General features: G+C 36.3%; 1 protein-coding gene across 4 annotated transcripts in view; it reads left to right on the plus strand.

Annotated features, from left to right (window-relative positions):
• HACE1 (HECT domain and ankyrin repeat containing E3 ubiquitin protein ligase 1) overlaps positions 1–26,839 on the plus strand; it is a 48,735-nt gene extending 21,896 nt beyond the window's left edge. For 3 of the 4 annotated variants that reach the window (XM_014880416.2, XM_014880417.2, XM_088161969.1), the window contains 13 exons: positions 4,218–4,555; positions 5,632–5,700; positions 6,344–6,431; positions 7,637–7,748; positions 7,831–7,928; positions 8,110–8,197; positions 8,780–8,929; positions 13,803–13,999; positions 18,650–18,781; positions 19,498–19,596; positions 19,888–19,958; positions 25,382–25,495; positions 25,940–26,839. In XM_014880416.2, the coding sequence (XP_014735902.1) occupies positions 4,218–4,555; positions 5,632–5,700; positions 6,344–6,431; positions 7,637–7,748; positions 7,831–7,928; positions 8,110–8,197; positions 8,780–8,929; positions 13,803–13,999; positions 18,650–18,781; positions 19,498–19,596; positions 19,888–19,958; positions 25,382–25,495; positions 25,940–26,042 (1,659 nt within the window). In that variant the 3' untranslated portion in view covers positions 26,043–26,839. The remainder of the gene's footprint in view (positions 1–4,217; positions 4,556–5,631; positions 5,701–6,343; positions 6,432–7,636; positions 7,749–7,830; positions 7,929–8,109; positions 8,198–8,779; positions 8,930–13,802; positions 14,000–18,649; positions 18,782–19,497; positions 19,597–19,887; positions 19,959–25,381; positions 25,496–25,939) is intronic. The other variant, XM_088161970.1, reaches the window with a different exon arrangement.
• Positions 26,840–27,354: the final 515 nt, after the last annotated feature.

Consider the following 27,354-nt stretch of genomic DNA (forward strand, 5'->3'; position numbering starts at 1 on the left):
TTAGCTGCCAGTAATTACTTGAGGATTTTTCTTTACCTTTGCGTTTCTTTCACTGTGTTGTGAAAACAGTGTTTTGAAATTACTGCAATTATTTGATGATGTATGTTCATCATATTACATTACTTGTAAGGGCTTTTAAGACAGAGCTATATTGATAAGATTGTGGAAGATGATACTCTTAATTCCAGCTTATTTAGTGAAGCATCTCAGTTTTTGTTTAAATTTTTTCTCTTGGAAAGAAGAAAAGCTTTAGACTGTTAAAAAACCCCAAAAAACATGAAAGCGCAAATGTTTGTTCTTCTGGTAGCACAATAGTTTTAAGAACAAATTGATTTATGTAATGAATATAAAACTAGTGCTTGAGTCTGAACAATACTGTTTGCAAAATGTAGTGCATTGTACAGTGTGCAATGTAATAATTGTTCTTTGGAATTGTTCATCAAAATAGGGCAATAGTGTGGGTTTAACCAGAATTCTGTTTTTGAAAAACAAAGCCCTACCCAAATCACCAGAACTTTCTAACAGTTTTAATGAAAATTACTCCCAGTATACCAGATTAAATAACAAAAAGATGTTAAACACACTTCATACAATAACTATCTCCAGTAAGATATTCTGCTACTAAGCCCAAAAAGGAAAAAAAGGAAAGTTTCCTGCTTTTCAACTCCACATAATTTCAGAACTCAGCATAAAATAAACAAAAACATTAAATTGCAATTTTCAAAGGAAGTGGTATATCAGTAGAATCACTTATCTGTGTGCCCAAAGTATGTATGATGAAAGAATTGTTTCTTAATTTACTGTGCATTTAAGTCTTGTGCAGTAGACTTATATTAAACAACTGCCACAGTTGTCTCAGAAAATATCAGTAATTCTTACTTGTGTGAAAACAGCATGTGTGTTTTTAATAAGTAAGCAAAATGAGTAACATTTGTAACATGAGTACATGGTAATGTGCTATTACATTACCTAACAAAACAAAAAATTCAGGATTATTTAAAAATTATTATTGCAATTATTGTAATTTATTTAGGAGTTTCATGAGTGAGGCAACCATGCAGTAGAGCCACTGTTGTGTCCACAATATTTTAAAGATTGATTTAAATTTCAAACCCAGAAATATAAAACTGCTGATGAGAAATTACTGTTGTTTGGGAATGGACACACAGGTCTGGCAATGCAAAGTTAATCTATAGTTGTGGTTGGTTTAGTCTGTTCTTCCCTGAATTTACAGTAGAGTGGGTAGTGGAAGGTTAGATATAGTGCTGAGTGAATTGGGTGACTTCCAGTTTTCTCTTAGTCCTACCTTTCCTTCCGCTTTTTTGTCCTTTCTTTGAAAATGTGCTTGTGATGGTCTTTTTCACTTTTTGGGAAGAGATAAGAAAGACCTGACTTTTCGTAATGCTTCATCAAATTTTTCTGTATCAATGTATTGATTGAACATGTTTTGAAGAATTGTCACTGTAATGTGGCTGGGAAGGGGTTAAAAATATGAGTATTCTTGATCTGAGCCTACTGAGGAATGTTACTGCTTGATGAGGTCAAGAAAATTACAGGGCTATCTGTGCTTTAGCAGAATTCCCTGTATGTGATTCAGGCCTATACAGATGTTTTAAAGTGGAAGCACTAGCTAATGATAACACATTCTGGTACTGATCCTGTATGATACAGAAGAATAATTGAATTTTGTCTCCCAGGCTTGAAACAAGCTGCTAACTCAAATGAGATCTTACCAGTGAGAAACTTTGAGTAGTAATTTTGGACCAGGTTTACACTCGTTGCTTTCCATGTATTGCTCTTCCAAGTTCTGTTCAGTGTGATCACATATCTGGGAAACTTACTGCAAAATTTCTCTGTAATTGAACAAGGTTGGGAAGTGCTTAATGTTTTTTCCTTGTTTCAGATACTGTTCTTTTCTAGAATTGAGGTAACTTCTCTGCTGTAACAAAGTCACTTCATGGATTAGTGATCTCCTGCACCCTGTGTCTTAAAAAGCTATCTGACTTCTGGCAAAAGATTTTGCTTCAGTGTTGCAGTTTGAATATGGATTTGGTTACTGGTCTTGCTTTCTAGATGAGTAAAGAGGAAGGCATTGCATAGGTAAATTCTTGCATTTGGGAGGTAAGGTGTGCAGCTGTAAAAACTTGGTACTCCATCAGACTCAGCTGTATAATTCTAGAGAAACTTTTCTGCACTGTGAAATATGACAACTGAAGTTTGAGTGGATGTCTTTGTTTAATATGAAGTTCATGGTGAGAATTGAACGAAGAATGCTGACTAGTAGTTTGAAAAAAAACATTTCTAGTGGTTTGATTTGAATCTGTCCATATGCCACTTGGAAAGGTCTGGTCATGGATGCCAACATAAAATGCTGACAGTAATGGATATGGAGGTGATGGGCAATATTTAGAAGTGTTTTATATCCTGAAGTTGGACTAGAAAGAAATAAAATGAAGTGTTAAAGCGACTGTGCTTGACTAGTTTTTGAAATGAGTTTATGATCGGAAGCTGTGAAGAACTAGCTTTGGTAAAACAAATTGGGTGGAAAGGTTCTGAAAGGTGTGCTTTTAAATATGTGGGAAATAAAAGATAAAACACAAGATATTGGGGGAATATGGTGTCTGGCAAGCTAAACATTATAAAGTTTGAGGGGAAGAAAAGTAGATTTTAATATTCTAGTAGATAACTACCTAGTTTCTCCTGAGTTATGAGTTAAGAGTACAGCTGCATTTAAATTCTTCTCTGTATTCAGTTAATCATATTTTCCATTAGAAAGTTTTTTTACATTATGTTTCGTGGTAAAGTTCTGCCAGATGGGTCTTGGAAGGGATAGCTTGATCCTGTATGGCAGATATTTATAGCTACCTGTGCTAGAGGTATTCAGATCACCATCTAGAGAAATGTGTGGTCACTGGGAGCACAAGCATTGAGTGACCTACAAAGGATTTAGCAAAGCCTACCAGTATTGGAGATCAGTCTGACTTTCCCCCACACTCCTATTGGGAAAAAATGGAAGTGTAGTGGTAAAATTTTCACTGGTGAATTTCATCAGGATCTTTTAATACACAGCTCTTACAAGAAGTAATTTGTGTATTGAGAACGTGTCAACTATGAAGTGCAACTGATAGTGTTCCAGATAATGTACAGATGCTGTGAGCAGTTCTATTTTCAAAAGCAATCTGAGAATATGAGAACATAACTTTCAGTCTTTGCTAAGTTTTTGAATGTTTTCTCTGGTGAAGAATTTGATGCAACAGTAATGCATGGAAAAAGGAACCTATTTAGAAGTTCACTCTTAGGTTTGGAATGCTTTGAAGTACATGAGTTGATTATCTCCCTGTGAGATTGATATCCCTATGCTCACTAGGCTGTAGGCTTTTGAAACCAGCTCTTAAACACTGTTAAGGGACAACACAGTTAGCCCTTGTGGACATTTTTATGCTCATGAGAAAACCACAGATCTTATTCCTTTTTCTTCTCTATAGTAGGCCTGCGGCTCAGAGTAAATGTGTAATGAGGGAATTGTACTGGCAATTATATTGGGATTTAGCAGGTAGTCGTGAAAAAAGCGTGTCTTCGTTAAAATAAAATAAAATGTATAGCTTTATAATTTCATATGGGATTCTGCTGATACTTGTTTCTATTTCTTAAAGCTAGGTGTTAGTGACCCTTATTCTGAAACATCTGAGGTGCTATCAAAATGAGCTGAATGAGCTCACATTATGCATAAAGCACATTCTTACTAGACATGTGTGTGAACCTGAATCTCAGTGGTGTTTGGGATTTCCTCCATCTTCTTGGTAGAGGAAGCTCCTTTGACCAGGTTTTTTGAAAAGAACTGACACTCTTACTCTAGAAACTCAATCTGTATGTTCCTGTTCCCCTGCTTGGCTGCAGTGGTTAGGCAGTAGTGTGCTCTGTGTAGCCTAACTTTGTCATATAGTCCAGTTCTCTAGTTCTTTCCAAGTGAGTTTATCTTTCTTCCATCTGCTGCGTGATTTTCCTTCTATATGAATTTTTCTCTTTGTGCTGTTTGGCTACAAGTGCAGATTTTTTAATGAGTATTTGCCTCTTACCTCTAACATGACCTCTAAAGGATCATTTAAAGCTTTAAAATGTGCATGATATTTATTTGCCTTAAGAGGATTATCACATTATTAATATTATCTAATGTCAACATGTTCCTTTTTGTCTGTTTTTTCATGTGTTTATTGCAGCCACTGGAACTGCTCTGGCATTCTCTGGATGAATGGCTTGTTCTGATAGCCACAGAGCTGATGAAAAACAAAAGGGACTCTGCCAACATTACTTCTATTTTATTGAAGCAAAAAGGACCTGATCACCAAGATGCTACTCCTGCGCCTCCTTTTGCCACCGCAGGAACTGAGGGAAGAAAAGAGCTGTCCACGGATGCTGTCGAGTTAAAAACATATGATGTTGCTGGGAAGCAGGAAGCTTGTGCTGATTGTCAGGATGTTATCTCCATGACAGCAAATAGGCTAAGTGCTGTCATTCAAGCCTTCTATATGTGCTGCTCCTGTCAGATGCCTCAGGGGTGAGGAGATGATTAATTTTTCTTACCCAAACTATTACCATTTTAAAATCATACATACTTTCTTGGAAGAATGTTGATACTGATCACATTTTATTAGTGACAGGTGAGGCTAGGCTGTTTAATGCTTTCACTAGTTCAGTTATTTGAATGCTTTTTTTTTTTTTTTTTCAATTTTTTTATTTCTAATGGTCCTAAACCCACCAAACAGCACTGCAAGTTTTCCGTAGAGCTGCTGCTATGAATGTAGTTGCACTGGGGCATATTTTGTATTGAATGTCTAATGGCTCTTTGTTATCATACAGTATACTTGTAGATAGTAGGATTTTGATATTTTGAAACTTAGCTGTTTTTACTGTTGGTTCTTAATCCCTGAATTTAATGTGATTATCCAATAAGAAGAGCTATAAGCTCAGAAAAAAAAAAGTGAGTTATCTTTGTGTATGAAAATGATGGCTGGGGCAAAATTTATTTGACTGTATTACATATAACAAGGAGAGTTCAGCCTCAAAGTAATGCTCACTTGGAATTCTGTCCCAGGTTGACAAACATGTAGTCTTGTGTGGAACATCCAGTTCAACTTAGGTCTGGTTTAAAAGGGAAGCAAGTGTGACCACTTGTAACTGAGGTTGTAGTCTGTCCAAGATTGTTATGGATTTGTGACTTAGGCCCTCATGAGTAGAAGATTAAGCAAGTATGATGGTATTACAAGCTCCTTGAGGAGTCTAAAAGCAAGGGTCCTACTACATGACAGCTCTTGGTTATTCCTAATCACCGTAAGGGTTTTTCTTTCTCTGCCAAACTGAGTTGAATAAAAGCTTTCAGATTGGCCAGTATTATTTTTCTGGGGCATGGTTCTCTGTGGATGTTCTGGAAGGTGATTGGTTCTTGACATTTTTGCCTTTCCTGTTAGTTCGTTGTGAGATCTTAGTGCTGTTGAATATTTAGATTCATGATGACTAGTTAAACAGCATCAGTTTCTATTTCTGTAGTATTTAAAAAAACCAACTCAACAATTTATGCAATTCAAATTAGTTTTGATTTGCACTAACCAAAAACATCTTATTATTTTTGAACAGGATGACGTCACCTCGTTTTATAGAATTTGTTTGTAAACATGATGATGTCCTAAAGTGTTTTGTGAACCGGTAAGCCTCAACAAATATGGACCTTGTAATCCACCCTTCTGTTCCTCCCTGACAATAATTCATTTTTTTCTTCTTACTGAGTTGTATTTTTTAGATTGTTACTGTGATATATGAACAATATGCAATTTAATGGTCTTGCTGAACTCAAGGGAGTGTAGATTAATGATTCAGAACTCAGACTTAAATGAACTCTTCTGCATATTTAAGTGATCTATTTGTAAGATTCGTGATCAAAATCTATTTCACAGAGCAACAGAGTAATTTGATGAATGGATTCTTTCCTTATATTTGTTATAATAAGGTCTTCCCTTTTAAGGTAGATGAAAACTTTCATTCTTCCTCAAATGTGTGACAACTTAAAGGAGTCTAAACCATCTTTGTAGAGTTGGCTGTTTCCAGAGTTTCTCTGGGACTGTCAGGTTTATAACCTTCCTTCTGTGTGGGGAGCTGCTTCTAATCCTTCCATGTTTAGCAGATGAGGTAGTGTAAGTTGTTTGGAAACAAGAGGAAAAAGTGATAAAATAGAAGAATCTCTTGAAACTTGTCTATATGATGAATTGCATTGTTCCTTTATGTAGACTTTTTGCCTCATGAAGCATTATTATTTATTCTCTAATAGCTTCTAACCTATTTTTTTTTTCAGAAATCCCAAAATAATTTTTGATCACTTTCATTTTCTTCTGGAGTGTCCTGAACTAATGTCCAGATTTATGCACATCATAAAAGCTCAGGTAAATGTCAGGAGGTGCTTAGCTGCAACTTCTGTGAATATACAAAGAGTTTTAAAAAAAAAAAAAGAAAATCTATTTGGGGAGGATGAAAGAACTAAATATGGCCTCTAGTGCTTCTGAATCTGTAATGTGGAAAGGTCATTAAACACTCATGGCAGCTATATTTCTGTCTTCATAATTCTCTAAAATACATGGTGAGTCCATTTGAAATAACCAATGTTGGATGTGTCTTACAAGTCCAACTTTCAGCTAAAGAGTGAAATTTCTGTTTTTAATTGTGTACATCTAATAGATTGAACTTTAAAATGCTTTCCTTTCCCCTAAACGAATTGCATTTTGAGACAAAACAGAGGATAAATACGTCACTGTTACTTGATTTGGTAATAGTGGCATCTCCTTTAGTGAAACTTCATGTCGTTTTGTCTGTTCCAAGAGCTTTTTTTACTTAGTTGTGAACCATACTGTGCTTTTATTTTTAAAGATAAATTGCTTTTATTAATCCAGTTTCATTTTTGGGACATGGTGTGGGGGTATTGTTTATTCATTCTTTGTTGAAATGTGTGTTTTTGAAACTCTCTATGTATGAATAATGAGGAGACCCTGAGAACTGATACCCTGTTTGTTAAATCAACTCATGTATGTGCTGTGAATTGCAGGGGATGAGAAAGGCCATACTTATGTCATATCTGTCTCGAAAGAGCTGCAAAATACCAATATAAACACCGAGTCAAACAAGTTAGAACCTTCTCACCTAGGAATTTATAATGTTTCTGATTCCTTTGGGCTCTTTTATATTAGCAATGAACCTTATTGCAAATAGGGCTGGTTCATCTCACTTGTGCTTCTATGCTCAGGTGTTGTTGATTATCAGTAGTTTTACAGAAGCCAATGACTTATTTCTTATTTAAGTTCCTTCATGCTCTCCCCTTATCTGTAAGAAGTTTTGTGCTATTTTTCTCTTCTGTGGAAAACTTTAATAGCTATTTTGGGATAACTGGTGGTCCAGCCTTTCTGCAGACCCAACTTCAGCAAGCACTCAAGCACATGTCTAGTCCTTTCTTCTTCCCAAAATACTGTATAGCATATTAGGGTAACTCTGCACATCTCAAAAATTAATTGGGAATTATGCATAATGGTTTGCTTATGGGAGAGGAATTATTCAGGGGAATGCATGTGTATAATATGGTTTGCACCTTGTTCCGTAGCCATTTAAAGATCGCTGTGAATGGTTCTATGAACATCTGCACGCCGGGCAGCCAGATTCAGACATGGTGCACAGGCCTGTCAATGAAAATGACATACTTTTGGTTCACAGAGGTATTGTGTTCTAAATGGAATTAGTGTGTCTTTGAAAGATTATGAATGAAGATGAAAATATTAATCGGTATTTTGTATTTAGATTCTATTTTTAGGAGTAGCTGTGAAGTTGTGTCTAAAGCGAACTGTGCAAAATTAAAGCAGGGCATTGCTGTGAGATTTCATGGAGAAGAAGGCATGGTGGGTAAAAGTGCATGGTTTTCTTTTATGGAATTTCCATATGGAAGTATTAATTCTCATTTACAAGTGTGGTTTTGAACTAAAACCTACTTTAAAAATATTTTTAAAAAATGTGGTTACTCAGCATAACTATTGAGTGAAAGTTTTGTGTACTAATATGTTTTGTTCTCTTGACATGCAGGGACAGGGTGTGGTGCGTGAGTGGTTTGATATCTTATCCAGTGAAATAGTTAACCCAGATTATGCCTTATTTACCCAGTCAGCTGATGGTATGTCTCTGCCCTTTCTTTTTTTTCCCCCCTAAGTTTAGGGTGTCATTTTTTTATAAAAGCGTTTTTGTAATCCAAAAAAATCTGTGTAGAGGCACAGATTATTTCATGAAGGCTAAAAGGAGAGGTTCAGGTCTGCGTGTTAGAAGTTGTCTTGTCCAAGGAGACTAGGGCTGGACTGTCTCCTGCCTGTATCTGGCTGGAGACAGATGAAAGGAAATTGATATGTTCTCATCCTTCCTTTGGGCATGTTCACAAGTTGATGGAAACAAAGCCCATTAGAGTGAGTAAAACTTGTATATAGCAATACAGTAAGATGGAGGACCAAATTTAGCAATTACCCTTTTGTTGATGATTCAGAACAGTACCTTGGAGAGTGGCTAAGCAGTGTCATTGTAGTTTCATTACATTCTAAGACATTTCTTTCTGACATCTTTTTTTGTGTAAACAAAAAACCCTAAACAGACTTTCAAAACCCTGAGATAAAACTCTTGCAGTGTTTTCAGATGCTTAGGGTGTTTGATAAATAAAAGCTTAATTAAAAAAAAAGTAATGGAACATGATAATATTTTTGTTTTATAGGAACAACTTTCCAGCCGAACAGCAACTCTTCTGTAAATCCAGATCATTTGAACTACTTCCGTTTCGCAGGCCAGATCCTGGGGCTGGCTCTGAATCACAGGCAGCTGGTGAACATCTACTTCACAAGGTCATTCTACAAACATATTCTTGGTATGGTTTTATTAAAGTCCTGCTTATTAGTCCTAACAGTTGTCTGAGTAGTAAGCCTTTTTCTTTTTTACTTTTGTGTGTGTGTTAAAAGTGAAAAGGCTTTGGAAATTAATGTCTTGCTAGTCTTTTATGTACCTCAGAGTCACAACAATTCTTTGCATCAGAGTTGTGAAATTCGTTTGTTCTTCTGGATGTCATTCTTGAGAAATGAAAATAATTGTTCCCTAGTTAACTTAAGACAAAGTTGAGAACGTTTGTGAACTCTGGCAAAAATCTATCAGGCATTCTTGATCATGTCTGAAGTTCTTCACTTGTGCAATGGTTTTTAAAAAGGTGAAGCCCTGCTGTTGAAAACATCTCTGTCTACCTACTCCAACAAACACTACTTATTTCCCAAAATAGGGTTTCAGAACTAATGCAGATTCATCCTGTCTCCTTAATGAGAGAAGTTAATTCATATGCTTTTACTGTAGCATTCAGGAGGATTGGGCAGATGTTTTTATAGAAATGTAACATTTTTAGTGGAGGATACCCTCTGTTAGCTGGTGGTATCTGTGGTCTAGGGCTCTTCTCTGCTCTTCTTTAAGAAGCTTTGTGCCTCTTGATTGGTGAACAAGATGCCTGTCATCTGCATTGTTATGAAAAAACACCTGAAAGAAGGTGTGATTCCCAGTGCATTCTTGTTACTCCCCCAAGTACATAAATTTATTTGCTGTTGCATGCCGAATTTCCTTTGTGTTCGATTGCTGATCTTTGGAAGTATAAGGTAGCTTGATGGTTTTCTGTAATCGTTTTGTCTACCTGTGGTCTTCATGTGATGTTTGCTGAGTCCAGGAGAGATTAACTCTTAACTTCAGGTTTACTGTTTATTCTCCATGAAAGTGTTCAGAGACCACTTGCAATTCACTGAAGGTGTAGGCTCAGTCATCTTTGTTAAGATCTTCACAGAGGAGTGTATTTTACTTCTCTGTGCTGGGCAAGGGCCAGTGGACCACAGCCAGTCTGCAGCAGCACCATGTTGGCAATGCTTCATCAGGCTCTCCTAGTCATAGATCTTCACACAGGAAAGTCTAAAGTAGAGGTATCATGGCATGGCACAGTTTGGTGCTGACTTAAGACTTGGACTCTGACATCAAGAATGAGTAGAAGAATCATAAATGATTTGGGTTTAAAGGGATCTTGGATACCTTGGGCAGGGACACCTTCCTCTAGAGCAGGTTGATCAAAGCCCTGTACGGCTTGGTCTTGAAACACTTCCAGCAATGGGGCATCCACAGCTTCTCTGAGCAACCTGTTCCAGTGCCTCATCACCTCCACAGTAAAGAAATTCTTCCTAATATCTAATCTGAACTTACTGTCTTTCAGATTTAAACCATTCCCCCGTGTGCTGTAACTACTTGTCTGTGTAAAAAGTCTCTCTCCAACTCTTTTGTAGGCCACCTTCTGGTACTGGAAGGCTGCTTGACGGTCTTCCTGAAGCTTTATTTTCTCCAGGTTGAAACAAGTCCGACTGTCTCAGCCTTCAGTCTTCATAGGAGAGGTTCTCCAGCCATCTGATCATCATTGTAGCCTCATCTGGACTTGCTCCAACAGGTCTCTGTCATTATGCTGGGGCCCCAGAGCTGGATGCAGTCTCTTGAGTGGATGGGTCTCATAGTGTGAGGTAGAGGAGCAGAATCATCACCTTTGACCTCCTGGCCATGCTGCTTTCATTGCTATGAATAACTCTCACAGGCTAATTTCTTTGTGATGTATTCACAAAAAATAAAATCTTATTTTTCTGCTGTTCAGTGTTACCTTGAGAATAGTGAAACATTGTTCTTGTCACGTCTTTTGGAAATGACTGCTAATGATTTTGGGTTCCCTCCTAGTTTTGGTTTGTGATTATATGCTTGAATTCTGATACGGTTTCTGAATTGACAAGATGACCTATTACTTACTTTTTTTCTTTTTTTTTTTCCAGTTTGCTAGAATAACTATTGCAAACCAAGCAGCAGTCATTAGTCTCTTAATAAGATCTAACTGGTCCTTAGTAAGGTCTTGTCATTCCAACATTATGTTTTACAGGCATCCTGGAATTTTCTAGAAGTTTATACACATTCAACTTATTTAAGGTCAAAAAAATATTTTTTTTATCACTCCTTATTACTTGTCAGAGACAAAGAACTGGAAAAATTATATCTCCACTTCTCAAAGTAGTTGCTTTTTCTGCCTCAATCACTGTGATTTATTTAAACCTTCCCAAGGCCTTTTCCATCAGCTTTGTGCATCTCCTGTCTTCTTGTTCAAGGAATCAGAGTTGCACAGCAGTGGGTGCTCCTGAGCAGATTTGTTTTATTTTTGCTAGCTCTTGTTCATACCAAATGCTAGTTATTTGGTTACAGACATAGAAATTCCCTTCAGCTACTTGCCAGGCCTGAAGTAAAGGAGTATGAAATCTCTTGCATTCTGAGACTGTTTCCATTCCTTTGGTTTCTCACTTTGCACTGAGATCCTTGTTTTCTGTAGCCAAAGTATATCCATCTGTTGATGGCACTGGACCCACCAGGTGTGTGAAGCCCTTCTGTATGTGAAGCATACTGTGAATCTCCTTCAGAGAGGAACTCCTCTTTTTAGTCAACAGACATGATGTGGAAGGGCCTTAATTAGAAGCTGAAACCTGTATGAACAAATGCTCATACATTTCTTTGAGACTCAGGTGAGTGCATTACCTTTTTCCACTGTGGTGAGTTGAGATCTTCCTGCAACAATGTCCGGTAGGTGAGGAGAGATCATCAACTTATGTGATGACTCAGCTAACACACAACTAATGTGCTTTATAAGGTATTAGATGTGTAGTGTGCATGATTTTTTTGGGTGTGTGTGCTGTGAAACCAAACATTGTTCCATAGGTCTGCATGTTTATTTAGGCTGCACTCTATTCCAAATGTAGCACAGGGAGAAATACGGTCAGAAATCAGTAAAACCTCTTAGGTTCATTTTTCTCACACTTCTTATCTATTAGGCTTCTGCTTAAACAGGAGAGGAGCAGATGGTTATTTAGTGGTGTTTTCCAGTTACTTTGTATTTCTCTGCAGATACAGTTACTTTCCATTTTGTAAAAGGAGACTTCCACCTCCAGTTTACAAAGATCCATAGGGGATAAATTCTTATCTCTTCTATCTACTTGTACATTCCTCTCTATAATAGAAAATAGTCCTTGAAATGGTATAAACAAAAGTGAAAATTAATTTCTGGGACAGTGTATCTTGAACTGAAGGCCTTAAAACTTTAAATAATGAACGAGCTTGTCTCAGATCTTACCTGTAGTATCTCTTTGAAGTTCTGTGTTGCACAGAAACACCTATTTCTCACAATTATGCTAAGATAGATTTCTCTTCCTTTCCAAACTACAGGGACCTCAAGGGTATACAAGATAAAGATACATAGTATTTTTTGGGATTCAAATTTTGTCATGATAATTCTGATGGAATTTTTTATAACTGCCTGCTTGAGTCTATTCATTGGTAAAATATCTGTCAACCAAATGACTGAGCTTAGTGCTTTGGTCTCACAACATGCTGACTATGAGTATGCTTTCATCATAACACTTGTTGAGTTTCTTCTCTAAAGGAGTCTCTGATTCCTAGTTTTCAGTCTTCTTTTCCCACATTTTGCATATATCCCTCAGAGACATCATTATTCCCATGTTTTGGGTGTCAAATGCAAATGTGCTTGCTGGTTGGCAAAAGTAAAAGTCCTCTGGAAACTACTAGACAGCTGTTAGATTTTTTGTTTTGAGAGAGATGACAATGATATTTAATTAGTAAGTTATTTATGCCTCTCTTAAACTGGAGTGTTGCTTGATTTTATTTGAAAAAACAATGCCTTACAGCAGTGTACACACCATTTCAGTGCTTGTCAGCTCTTCCAGGGAAATACTGTAACATTTTTTACACTTGGATGTTTTGCAGTGGCTGCTAACCTTTGAATTTTGTGTTTCTCTGGGGTACTGCATCCACAATCCATAGTGTGCTAGAGCTTCTACCAATGGTCACCCCTTACAATGCATGGAAGATGGTGAAGCAAGGACAGTACTTCCCAATAACTTGCTTTTCTCTAAAGCTACTGCTACCCTCACCCCCTGCCCCTTTTCCCAGGTAGTGTATCTATCTTGGTACAGCTGAAATGTCTATCATGCCAGAGTTACAACAATTGAGGTCTGCTTTCTTGTGAAGAGGGTAGCTCTCTTGCATAAACTAGGCTCACTTTGTTCTGTGCCCATTTGCTCAGATGTTCTTGAGCGCCATCATGCCTCTGAAGGGGTTTGTAAATAGGCACTTTCTGTACCTGGAGAAAAGTCAGACTTCTAGCAACTCTCCTTTTAATGATTCTAAATGATTTGCAGGTTCAGTTTGGAATGTGAAATTCCTATAATAATAGTTTCACTCCCCCGCCCCCTAAGTAATGCTCCAGGGGAGAAGATACTTTTATAGAGAAATATGGTATTTGCTTTCTAAAATTTAGGTAGAAAACTTTAAGACTTTGTAGGAAACCTTTTACGTTTTGTGTTCAGAATGAGTAGATGCTTTTACTAAAATCCATTAGTGAACTAAAATTGTGCAAATTGGTTTTGCCTGAGTGGTATGTCGTTTGCTTCACTAGGAGGAAAAACATACAGAGGAAACTTGATTCTGTAGTATTGTAAAAATACAGCATATGCTGTTCTGCTGTACTTAGCAACAGTGCCTCCCTTTCTCTCTTTTCCTGTTACTGCATTATTCTGGTTTCTCTCTAGAGGGCAATCTTCTACCATGTATTAAGTCAGAACCCTTTTTGCTTTATCCTATTTATTTGAGCAGTTTTGTCTTTCTGTTTGTTTTTTTTTCCCCAGGCATACCTGTAAATTATCAGGATGTAGCATCTATTGATCCAGAGTATGCAAAGAACTTGCAGTGGATTTTAGATAATGATATCAGTGATCTGGGTTTAGAGCTGACCTTCTCTGTTGAGACTGATGTGTTTGGAGCAATGGAAGAAGTGCCACTGAAGCCAGGGGGTGCAAGCATACTTGTTACACAGGAAAACAAGGTGAGTACACAGGTTTATTCAGAAGATGGTAGTGTAGGAAAAGCCATCAGGCTGACTTTCTGAATAACTGGAAGGATGAATGGTATGCCTGCTTTGAAGAAAATATTAAAAAAATCACAGTTGCTAACACTCTTTCCCCTTTTTCTAGGTTAGCATGTTACATAAATAGTACTACTTAAAATCTTTGAAAGAGTTCAAATTAGAGGTTCTTCTTTCTGATAGACCTGTGGAAGTGAAATAAGATCAATTTAAATGAAGGATTTATTTTAAAGTTACAAATAGTCCTAAAATTATGTCTTGGGTATAAAAACCAAGAAAGTAGAACAGTAGCAATCGCTAAACATAAAATTATAGGTAATATTGCAAAGTGTGCTGCCTGCTAGGCCAGTATATAGTGCTGGTGTGCTCTAATTAACATACAGATAATGGACAGAGTAAAAGTCTGCAGGACGCTTTTTTAGCTATTTGCAAGTCACTTGATGTGTATGGAAATAACCTACTTTTAAAATTTACTTCAATGGTAACAGGTTGAAAAGCTCCCTATTCCTCTGCAGAATTAATTCAAAAAAAGAAATATGGGAAAACACAGCCAGATTTTGAAAAATTGTCTAGAAACTATAATAAACATTGAATCTAAGTGAATCCTGCAGTTATTGACTAAACGTTCTGAGTAACTGCAGGAGTGTCACGGGTAGACCTGCAGTTTTTTTGGTGTTGACTCCTGGTCCTGCTGCGTTCTGATTTTTATTTGTGTTGGACTGGCCGAGCCTATTCTCTGAGCTCAGTAAGCATTTGGCTTCAGGAGTGGTAAGGACAGCTGCTGCACTGGGGAACAGCCGCTTGGTGTCAGCCTTTGTCGCAAGGACATTGCAGTTCGTGTTGGAGCAATTGGCGCTGATTCTTGTAGCCTTAATCCTCATTTTCATTAAGATAGAGTGTCATTGCAATGGCAGGAATATGTATTATTAGCCTGATTGTGCACTGGTTTCTGCAACAGTCACTCGTGAAAGAATACAGATGGTAAAACAAGTCTAATTGTGAAGGTCGTGGATGATTAATTTCTTTATTATCTATTGGAAAAAGCAAAGATCTTGATTCTTGTATCTGGTCAGTCTTAGCTTCTCAGTATATAAAAAAGACGCATTTAACATAAACTGTAGTTTCATAACAACTGTTTAAAACCTGTTTTCAGTAGCATAAAATTAGAAGCTTGCCCACAGGAGGGTGCTACCTGTTAACAGCTTATTTTGCTCTCTTAACTTTAGAGCTGGGGCACAGTCTAAAAAGGGTGATTGAAAATGTGTAGAGGAGATGCCTCTATTCTATCTCATCAAGCCTTCGTCAGCATGGCAGGAGGGGACTAGAGTTTGTGTAGCTTTAATTTGAAAGGTGGTAAGAAAGAGGTGACTCTGGTGGTAGCTTTGAAACTATTAATGCGTTTTTTGAATTTGAAGTTGCAAAATATGAAGTCAAAAATCATCTGTAAGATGGCACTGTTTTGTTCACTGGCAAAGTTGTTGACAGTGGCCAAGTTGTTGAAAATTGGAGATGTGTATTTTAGTGGTTTTGGGGGATTTTTTTTCCAGTTTGTCTAATGTGACATAGTTTTGCAGTACGTTTTAGCTTAGCTGTTCTATCAGTTTAAATTGAATGTGTCTACCTTATTAAAAAAAAAATCTCGTTTTCTCCTGCAAGTGATATATTTTTTTCCCCTGCCTTTATCCAAGGAATAATAGATCACTGTTTAAAACTCATTGTATTTATTATACCTCTGGGAAAAGAAAATTCAGCTTCTAAAAGAATTTGCTGTGTATGCACATTAGCAGATTACCTGTTAAAATTAAATTATGAATGAATCTTTATCCCTTAAAAAACCTAAACAAAAAAATTCCTCGTGCCAAAACCAAAATAAAACACACCCTTGCCCCTCCCTGCACAGAAACCACCCAAACCGTCCCTTTCTCTCGTTGAAAACTGAAACAGTAAATGCAGCAGTAGTAAGAGCTATTTGTGAAATGTTATTTTCTTGGAATGGTCTAATTTTCTTTTTTTATATCAACTGTGTAGAAGATGAATGGTTGTGGGACAATTAGATGATGCAAATATTCATGTCTTTCAATTGCTGTGTCCATGTAACTCAGCTGAAATACAGTTATAGCTTGGTTCAAATGCCTTTTGTCATGATAATGTAGAGACTTCAAAGGGAGAAGTCAGGCTTTGTCCTGAATTAATCTTTGCTCTTTGCTGCGTATCACTTTGCTTTCTACTTTTTAGGAAAAAAATAAAATAAGGCCTAGTCAGAGTTTGACTATATGTTGTATTAAAGAATGGTGCAGATCTCGACAATCCTATGGCTTTCTTTGTCCTCCCAGAACCTGTCTGTGGGCTGGCCATTCTGTTTGGCAGTAAAAGTAGGTGGTTTTTTTTCCAGGCAGCTTTAAAAAGGAGCTGCTCTCTGAATCTGAAAATCATCATAACCATTGATCCTTGTCTCACAGTATATGGGATTGTGAAATCGAGGAAGCATGATCTCTGCTTTATTTACCTCAAAGTAAAATACAGAACAACCCCTCACCCAAAGACTTTGTCGTTATATTTGTAATGCCCGTCTAAAGTGTGTTCAGTCAAATCTCCCTTCCTTAAAGAAGGCTGGATCATAACTTTATGTACTATGTAGAAATGCATATGGAGATCTAAAATGATGTAGGTATTTCTGTTTTGTAATGTGCTCCTAAGGCTTCAGAGGGGAATAAAATGTAAATGAAGTGCACAGAAAGCAAAACAAATTGACCAGGTTGTTTACTGACATGTATTATGTAAATTCTGTGCTACAGGTCTTTCATCATGTGCCAGTGCTGATAGCCAGGATGCCTGGCAGTTCCAGGCTATTTTACACATTTCTTGTTACACCTAAAGTACAGCAACTGCTTTCTGTCATAATTAAAGTGTTCAATGTAGTATTTCGTCATGCATAAAATAAGTAATTTTTTAAAAAATTGAATTTTGAAAATAAGGTTGTAAATATTTCTTTCCACAACACTCTCTTTCTGGGTAGCCTAATTTACATAAAAACAGTTTAAGAGATGTAAAACATGCATTTCTGATCATTGCAGACAACCAGTGTTAATGTTATTTTGAATCCTAGTATTGCAAAAATTTCTGATTTTTTTCCTGTATTCACAGACTGACTTTTGTCTAGTGCAGTTAATCTCCTTTGGCTGCCTCTCAGACCTCGGAGAAGGGAGGTGTCGTCAGCTCCACTGATAATAGAAGCAATCTGGGGAGATTATTAGACTGAAACTAGATTTTTGGGAGCAGTACTGAAGTTGAAGATATTATTAGGTCATATTCCTCTTCTTCAGAGCGCTTCACAAATTAATTGTTCTCTCAAACTAATAAAATGGTGATAATGCATTTAAAAGTATCTTTCAACTGCAAAGCAAACAATCCCTCTGTACAGCTGTGTGAATGTAAGAAGCTGCCTTTAAAAAATATTCCTCTGTTTTGAAATGTTTCATATTTCATTCTGTTTTTCTGAAAGGGAGGAAAGAAGAAATGCTTGGTTGCTTTTGTGCAGGTTCAGAACCTAAAAGTTTAGTTTGAAGTATTTTTAAATTAAAAATCAAAGAAGTATTTTTGTAAGATTGTTTTCTTGAAGGAAGCTGATAATTCAGATGGTTTAATTGGGAGATACATTTCATGATTTTCTTATTAAAAGTCATGATTATGAAGTCAAAGCATTTCTTTAAACAGAGTACTTTAAATAATCTAAGAATAAATTTTGTTTTCAAGTAGAAAACTTCTTTCTTGAGTAAAGAAACTTTATGAAACTTCTGTAATTTGGTCGGGATAGATGAGACACGTTTATAGAATTTGAATGTAGGCACTTTTCCCTTCTAAAAGGCACTTGTCTCCTTCTAAAAGCCTTCTTCCATTAACACCTCCTAGGCTTTTGTGTTCTCAACAAAAGCAAAATTCTGGTAGATTCCTTTTCTGGCTGGTGTCTTTTAAAGGGAATGGAGCCCCCAGATCTCTAAAGCCTGTTATAGTCTATTCCCTGGCTATGGTGGAAATTTGTTTTATGGTGTTTTTCTTTTTTAAAAACTAAGGAGATTTTTCAAGACTTTCTTAAAAAAATAAAATTCTTATTAGGACTAATTACCTCTGCAGGCTTTATTTTGTATTATTTTAGGCTTCCGAGACAGGAGGAAAGCAAGGAAGTTTTGTGGCTCACAGGTATTCTTTCAGAAGTTAGCCCCTTTTCCTGAGTAATGTTGGCTTGCTTAAATAGAGTCGTTTTGCTTACAAACATTGATGTGTTTATGCTCTTAGTTGAGCTTAATGGAGGTTGTATTAAATGTAGGCATGACAAGTTTAGTTTTGTTTACTTCCTTTATCTTAGTCTGAGTCTGTTTTTTGACTGGTTTATGTAACAATTCAAACACTTCTGTTTTGGAATTCTTAGGAAGGAAGTTGGAAGAGCAGAAGGGGCTTATTTTGTGTTGCTTCCACATGAAAAATGCAAAGGAACTCTTACTACCTTACAGTGGAAGAGATGTGTAATGCATTGAGAACTGCATTTGTGTGTTTGAGTTTGAGCATTGTGTGGTTTTGCTGGGGTCTATCTTAATATTGTTTTCTACATTGCAGGCTGAGTATGTCCAGCTTGTGACAGAGCTCAGAATGACAAGAGCCATTCAGCCTCAGATAAATGCCTTTTTACAAGGCTTCCATATGTTCATTCCACCATCTTTGATCCAACTTTTTGATGAATATGAACTGGTAAGCAGAAATGCATATGTATTTTTAAACACTTTGTTCAGCATACTTCATCAGCAGGTAAATGATGTAGAAGTAAAGATCAGTAACCACAAAATAAAGATTTTGTAGCTTTCACATGGGCTTTGCTTCCTGAGCATCTATCAGTGAGGATCTCATTATGTGTTTTCCTGCTTTTTCTAATTACTCAGGATTACCATCTTCCTGAAACTTAACATGGCAGTTAATAAATTCCTTAAACTGTATTTTCAGTATGGAATCAGCATGTTGTGGCCTTTAAGTCTTTGCATATTTTCCTTGAGGAGGACAGAAATCCTTTAAGAGTAAGGAGATGCTGTCTATTGTCTTTACTTTTTCTAAGTCACAGAGTAAAATTCCAGTAAATTTTTGTTGGTGGTTTGATATTCTCTAACCAACACATCTCAAATTTTCTCTGAAGTCATGGCAAGACTCAGAGATTTTTTTTCTTTTAGGTTCTTTGGCAATATTTTTTCCCTCTTGCTAGTGCATACTTAAATTAAACAGATCATGTGAAGTTACCTGAATTCAAGAATTTTCATGTATTAAAATTTAGTCATGGGTTCCATGAGGTTGCAATAAACTGAAAAAGCACTGTAAGCTTTCTACTTCTTAAAACATTACTTCTTAAAATAGCATAAACTCTAGAAATAAGGGGTTAGCCAGGAGGACTAATCACAATCTCTGTGTTTCTCCTGAAGGAGCTTTTGTTGTCTGGTATGCCAGAAATTGATGTGAATGACTGGTTAAAAAATACAGAATACACCAGTGGTTATGAGAGAGGCGACCAAGTTATTCAGGTAAAATTATATATATATATGTATTTTTTTTAATAATGTACACTATTTAATCCAAAAAATGTGGTTTTGTTGTCATTATCTGTATAGAAGCTTATTTTGGCTGAAATTTGTGGAGGTTTTTTTATACTGTATTTCTACATTCAGTAACTTAAATCTGTATGAATTTGGTACAAAAAAATTTCATAATTTAAGTAGCAAACTCAGATATATTCCATTTATTGGTTCATCAGTGTATTTTCACATACTACAAGTATTTAAAGGAAAGTACAAACTAACTTCTTTGTCATTTAGTGGTTCTGGGACGTGGTGGAAGAGCTAACTCAGGAAGAGAGAGTGCTACTATTACAATTTGTTACTGGCAGGTGAGAGACTCTTCTGTAAGAACAAATACATTGTCTAGATACTCTGAAATAAGATAAGAGACTTGAGAGGCCATAAAAGATCTCCTAGAAGCTGTTCTGTATACTGGTTGTTCTATATGTTGATCAAAGTAGACGAAGTGTGTGTTAATACTTTCACTGTCTCTTTTTTGTACATTTTACTGCAAAATGATTGATTATGTATTTATTATACTTGACCACTTTGCAAGAGGCCTTTGTTGCTGTCCAGGCCGTTCTTGACAAGGCTGTAGTGAATTTAACTGAGCTTTATATTCTTGTTCCTGTTGCATATTTATATGACTCTTGGCTTTTCCAGTAATCAGCTGAGGCTGTAATATATGAGATAAGTAGGTATCACTTCAGTCAGTGTGCACAGAATATCCTTCTCCTCACCCTAAGTTGAATTTAACGTTAGTGCAATGTGCCAAGAGAAGTAAAGATGTAACCTTATGGAAGACTGTCTGCTTTATAAAGGTTTTCTGTACTAAATCTATTCGTTCTCTAGGGAAAGCCACTTTTATTTCCCTTACGGTTTGGGGGCAGTGAGGGAATGCTTTAGCAATAAATGCCCCTGTGAGCTGGGTGGGTTGCTGAGCTTGTGGGTACAGACATTTCACAAAATCATAAATATGACACCCGAGTTGTGCAATCCAGTCTTTTTCTGGTAGCAGGCAGAGATCACACCATCTTCTTAGTTTGATGTTCCCTTAATATTCTAGGATTAGTAGAGTAGTTGACCTTTTGTGTATAAGTTTTGTGGTTAAACAATGGTAAAATACAAATTAGGATCATCAAATCTACCTTGTATATTAAGGAATTTCACAGTCACGGATGTATCATCAAATGGCCTGGTTTCCAAATTCTTTTAGTTTCACTTGATTTATTATGAATTTCCTTGGTTTTAGGGATCATGGATGATTTAAGAAGCTAGTTGTATGCACATTTATCTTTTTGTCCTCTGAAGAAATGATTCCTGAAATTGTAACTGCACGTGTGGCATGCCAACTGCCAGTCTTTCATTTTTAGTAGACTTGTCCATTTCTAAATCTAGACAGCAAAAAAGGATCTTTAAAATGTAAGGTCATGTTTCAAATGCTTCTTAAAAACATTCCAAATGATACTGAAGTGGAATTCAGTATTTTCACGGCATTTGGGCTAATCTACTGGATTCTAAGGGACACTTTCTATCAAGTAAACAGTTACACTGTCTCATTAATACGTGCATCAGCATCATTTGTTTTGGTCACAAATCACCTACTGTCTTGTTCTTACCCATTTTCTTGTTAGTACAAAAGAAATTTTTAGTGTGGCTTTGAGAACTCTGGTCTGGAATTTAAAAACAATCCGCTCAGGATTTTTCTTTTCTGTATCAGCTAGGAGGAACCCTTTGTTTTTTCTTCAGTGTTTGAAATGCAACAGATATATTTTTCCATAACTATTTAACTTTTGAAAGTTACCTCTAATTGTGATGTGCAGCTGGCATTTTTGCACATAAGTCTCCAGACAGTCCTACTTTCTTTTAAATGGAAGATTAGATGCTGACTTTTCTGTGAGCCTAGTATAGTAGACAGGCTGGTATCTTAAGTAAAATTTTACATTAAAAGTATACCTGATTTCAAACTATGATATTTTTCTTGCCTTAGTGAAGAATTTGTTTCTATGGGTACAGGTAGGTAGGCTACATTTAAAAGTCTTTTTTTCTCTCCATTTCCCTTTAATCTCTTTTGTACATTCACTTGATTTTCTGTGTGTGTGAAGTGGAAGTATTCTTTCTTTCCAATCAAAGACTGTGGAATAAATCTAGTAAATTAAATAAAATACTTAGATTTATGATTATGTCTTCAGTGTTTCTCTGACGTCTCTAAATATTTCTTAGACTTTGCCCTTTGTCTTCTTCCCCCATTTTTACATCTTTCTCTTTTTCTCTTATGAAGTCTTGCTTTGGTAGTTTCAGTGGAGATAACATTGCATTTGTCATTAATACCAATTTTGAGACATCTTTTAATAGTAAAGTAATTGTAGTGAGCAAAGTTTGAGCATATTTGAAGGTCTTAGCACACTCAAGAAAAATCCTAAATGTTTTTGAGGCTCATGTTGGGGATCTGAAAGTTCACTTATGATGTCATTTATTCTTTCTTAGGTAACAGCTGCTCGAGATGATATTGCCAATTCTACAAGCTTTTCTTATTTTTTCCCCCTTGATCTGTTTGGTATTTATAATAGTATTTGGTTAATTTATTGTTAATTCTCCACTGGCAACTTCTGATGGGTTTTTTAGTGAACAGTTGGAAGGAAGTGTTGACAGCTTGATAGATTCTAAATTATAAATTCTACTTTATTTGTATCCTACAGCTGCAAAGATTGTATAGAACTTCTTTGGGGACTGTAGTTTTTCTTGAGCAATAAGCAATATGCTTATGCTATTTTAAGAAAAATTCAGCATTGTTGTTAAATATGAGAGATGTATGTGTCTCCTGTCACATAAGAATAAGAAAACATAAGACAACAAGTTTAAAATCTCTTCTACAGTGTTTTCATTCCAAGGAAATATATGCAAAACTTGTTAGTGGAAAAATAGGTAAAAAAAGTCATGATTCAGATGTAAACGTAGAAATTTCCAGAGCTATGAAATTGTGTTGTTGCTCTTACTCACAGCTATTGTGATTTTTTTTTGGCATCTGTTTGGAAGGTTTTCTTTACTATATTGGCAATGTTTTGCTTACAGAGAAAACTAATTCCTGGAGGCACAAGTTGGCAGCAATCTTTTCCTTTAAATGTTCAAGGCTTTGACCGTGCTTTACAATTTTGACTTGTTATATGGAAAATATTATAATAAGTAACATTGAAAAAACTTTTAGATAATAATGGGCTGAAAGAAATTTTCAGCAGTTAGGTCTCTGTTTTATTGCTGATTTGAACGTGGGATATTTATCAGAGCGGAGAAAAAAAGTCCTTGCAGAGGAGGCAGGACTGTATTGGAATGTGAGCCAAAACTGTGGTATAAGAGTACTGATCTTTTACCACTGTTCTGAATTGTTGCTGTAAGCACAATTCCATTTGTGTCAGAAATAATATGCTGCAAATAATCAGCACTTCTCTCCGTAGTGGTTACTTTGTGTTGCAGTGTTAGAACTATATGCTCAACACTGCTGTTGTTAAGCTAGGTAATACAGATTTGTGTTGGATACTACAGCTGGTTCTAAAAGGTATGTTTAAAAGGTGTTACTGTGAGTTGTGTCCCAGCTCCTTCACGTTCAGCAGCAGCAACCATTATGCTTTTGCATTTTTGCCAGGTGGTTTTACTGTGAGTAGAAACATTACTTCTGTTACACTTGCTTCTGGCTTTTACAGTCACTTGATTGGTGAGCACTGCTTTTAGTATAGGTACCTGTAATCCAGAATTCTAACAGCTGTTACATATTTTGGAAGGTTTCTTTTTTTTAATCAGATTGTTTCTTTGCTAGCTACAAAATCACAGAACAGCTGAGACTGAAAGGCACCTCTTGAGATTAACTTTCACAGAATATTCTTGAGTTGAAAGGGATGCACAAGGATTATCAGATCCAACTCTTAAGCGAATGGCTCATACAGGGATCCACCTTGGCATTATTAGTACCATGCTCTAACCAATGGATGTAATCTCTTTGTCTAGTCCAACATGGTGTTCAGAGCAGGGTCAGCTACAGCTGGATGCTCAAGATCTTGTCCAGACCAGTTTTGACTGTCTCCTGGAATGCTGACCTCTCAACATCTCTGGGCAACTTTTACTAGTGTTTGACCTCCTCACAGTATAAAAGTGTTCTTTACGTTTAAATGGAAATTTCCTAGACTTCAGTTTGTGCTTGTTGCCTCTTGTACTTCCTTCAAATATTTATACACATTGATCAGATTGTTCTGAGCTCTCACTTCTCCAGGCTGAACAGTCCCAGCTCACTTTTGTCTTATGTCAGGTGCTCCAATCCCTTATAATCCTTATGGGCCTTCACTCAGCTTGCTGCATTATGTCCCTGTCACTCCTGTAGTGGGGAGTTGGGAGCTGAATGTTTTTCCCCAAGTGCAGAGAAAGGATAATCACCCTCTCCCTACTGGTGGCATTGTTCCTAGTGCATTCAACTTCCTTTATCCTTTCATTATAGTGGAGTTTGAGTGGGGGTTGAGGCTTTTTTAGATGGGAGGGCTGTGCTAGCAAGATGTTATCTTGTAGTGCATGTCAGCTTAAGTCGATACTATGAAAATATCTGAATATCTGAATTTTATTCTATTTGTTAGTTTAGAATGACAGAGAGGGAGTCTGAACACAATGAGCTATTGCCCATTTACATGTGGAGTAATCTTTAAATAATACGTTGGTGAAAGAAAAAAAGGAGTAATACGATTAAGTGAGATTGCATTCCTGAAGGTGTCGATTTTTTTAGTGTGTTCTAGTTTTGCCATAGTTTATCACTGGGCTATAGTGTGACTGAAGTAATGGTTTTATTAGTTACTTGAAATATTTGGTCTGAAGTACTAAATGAACAGACATGTCAAGGGCACTTTGGTCATTTGTCCCACAGATAGTAATCAGAGTATAAACTGTTTTGTGATATAGCTTAAACTTTAAACATAAATAGACATGTTTGTCTTAACTGAGATAATGTCACAATATAAGAAGGATATAAATCTGTTAAAAAGCATTCAAAGAGGCCATGAAGATGGCGAAGGGCCTTGAAGGGAAACTGTGTGAGGAACAGCTGAGGTCACTTGGTCTGTTCAGCCTGGAGGTGACAGAGGGGAGACCTTGGAGACCTCATTGCAGTCTACAGCTTCCTCAAGAGGGGAAGAGGAGGGGCAGACACTGATCTCTTCTCTGGTGACCAGAGACAGGACCCAAGGGAATGATGTGAAGCTATATCAGGGAGTTTGAGGTTGAATGTTAGGGAAAGGTTCTTCCTCCAGAAGGTGGTCAGGCACTGGAACAGGCTCCCCAGGGAAATGGTCACAGCACCAGCCTGACAGAATTCAAGAAGGGTTTGGACAACGCTGTTAGGCACATGGTGCAATCCCTGCAGCATTAGGAGTCAGCTTTCAGTCCTTGTGGGTCCTTACCAACTCAGAATATTCTGATTCCATGAACATTCTGCTACAAAAACTGGTTGTAGAAATGAGTCCTTCTTGCAGGCTGAATTATCTTAAATGTCAGTCAAACAATATGATGCCTATTGTAAGTGGACCAATGTGTTACTCAGTCTTGTAATTAAAAGCTTTTTAACAATGAGAATTTTGATATCAGTAAGAAAAAGGGAACTTTAGTAAAAGTATTAGTAACTGTCAAATCATCCTAAGTAAGTGATATTTTCAGTGTAAAGATTACATTTTTTTGCCTTATAACATTATCACACTGATCTAATTTCTGTACATATTCTCAGTTCCAGGGTGCCTCATGGTGGCTTTGCCCACATAATGGGTGGCAGTGGATTGCAAAATTTTACCATTGCTGCGGTACCATATACTGCAAATCTTTTACCAACATCAAGCACATGGTATGTTAACTATTCTCATCAAAATATCTTAAAACCAGAGCTTTTTCATGTCAGTCACAGTCGAAAGTACAGTTCTTTAGAATTTTAAAAGGTCCAAAAAATTTTAAACAGTTTCTGCAGTATTCACTCTCCAACATGAAAGTGGTGGGTTTTATCCCAAATGATGTAGCATTATGTTTCCTCATTGTTTGCAACTTGAATTTGTTTAATTAAAGGTAGTGAAATTAATAAAGGAATATTGAAGTTAAATTATTGTATTAGAACTTATTGAAGTGAAAAAGTAACATAATTTCCTACAATATATTTAAGTGCTCAGTGGTACTATAAGTCTGCACAGGCTTGTTTTCTTCCATGCATATGGTCTCTTCAGGGGTTTTAATCAGAAATCTTTAATGTTGAGTTTTTTGCTGAACTGTGGTATCCTTTTTTGTTTTTTCTTTTCAGTATCAATATGCTCAAGTTACCTGAATACCCAAGTAAAGAAATCCTGAAAGACAGGCTTCTTGTGGCATTGCACTGTGGAAGTTATGGTTACACAATGGCATAAGAAAACCCATCTGACTGTTAATGTGCAGTTTTGAGTGGCAGAAATAATTTTGGAAACTGTCAATAGAGAAACATCTTAGATGCTGCAGCCCATTGGCAGGGCTGGGCTTCAGAGAACTGGCACATCATCATCAGCTTTTCCTCCATTATTGTGTTGTCAAGGTAGCTCTGATACCATCATAACAAACTTCTCAGTATGCCATAATTTCATTTTTTAAAATTACAGATCTGTATGGAAATCAGTTTACATGCTTTTCATTATTACTTCAATCTGAGAAAGTTTTTCAGATCTCTTTCCACAGTTTACATTTGATTTCCAGCTATGTAGTTGAATGACATTTGCATTGCAGTTTACTTTGCACTCAGATGGAATACTGCAAATGAAAAGAGTTGTACTTTATGCCTTGTTGCATGTGAAAGTGCCATTTATTTTTGCAGACCACTACAGAAAGTTCAATTGGAATATTGTACAGTAAGAGCTGATGTATTTTCCATTTCTTTGCATAGTAACAGAAAGAAAATTTTATAACTTTTTAGCATTCTAATGTATATAATATGTAAAGATTAGACTGTTATGACTGGAAAAAAACAACAGATTGAGTTTATCTAGTTTATATTAGAATTTACACTATATTCTACTAAATATTTAAAGTATTTGTGACTTTATAGTCAACTTGCAGTTTAGAATTTGTAAATATTGTTTAAGATCTATATCCATTGTTTGAATGCCTTTCCTCTTCCCTTGATATAATTGTATGTTCAAATGGTATTAATTAAATTTTAATATTTTAACCAGAATCGGAATGTGACAAATTTTGTGTCTCTGTGGGCAGATTATTCTTTTTTCTATCAGGTTTTTATTAATCTTCCTATAATTTAAATTGTCATGGAACCAGTATTTGAGAAGTCAAAGTGTAAGGATGGACATAAAAAAATGCACAAGGAAGTAAATTGAGTTTAGGAGGTTAACTGACTAAACTATGATAGTTAGAATAACCTGTCAAAATTTATATAGAATTAGAATGTTTTACAATTATAATATCCGAAAATACACAGCAGGAGTGCAGCACATTTGATAAGTAGCTGCACATGTTGGGGTTGATGATGCTATTGCATGACTGCTTTTCTAGGGACCCTGGGGTAGGCCTACATTATTATTTTGATCCAGGTTAGGAATGTTTTTTTGCTGTTGGTATGTTTTTTCAGTTGCGGGTATGTTTTTTCTTTGTAAATTAATCTGGTCATCCCTGCTTGTCATGCTTTTGCCTTGGAGAATGCAAATTGAATTCTGTCCAAATGAAACTAGACAAAAA

This window comes from Sturnus vulgaris, chromosome 3, assembly GCF_052056855.1.
Source record: "Sturnus vulgaris isolate bStuVul1 chromosome 3, bStuVul1.hap1, whole genome shotgun sequence".
Classification (NCBI taxonomy): domain Eukaryota; kingdom Metazoa; phylum Chordata; class Aves; order Passeriformes; family Sturnidae; genus Sturnus; species Sturnus vulgaris.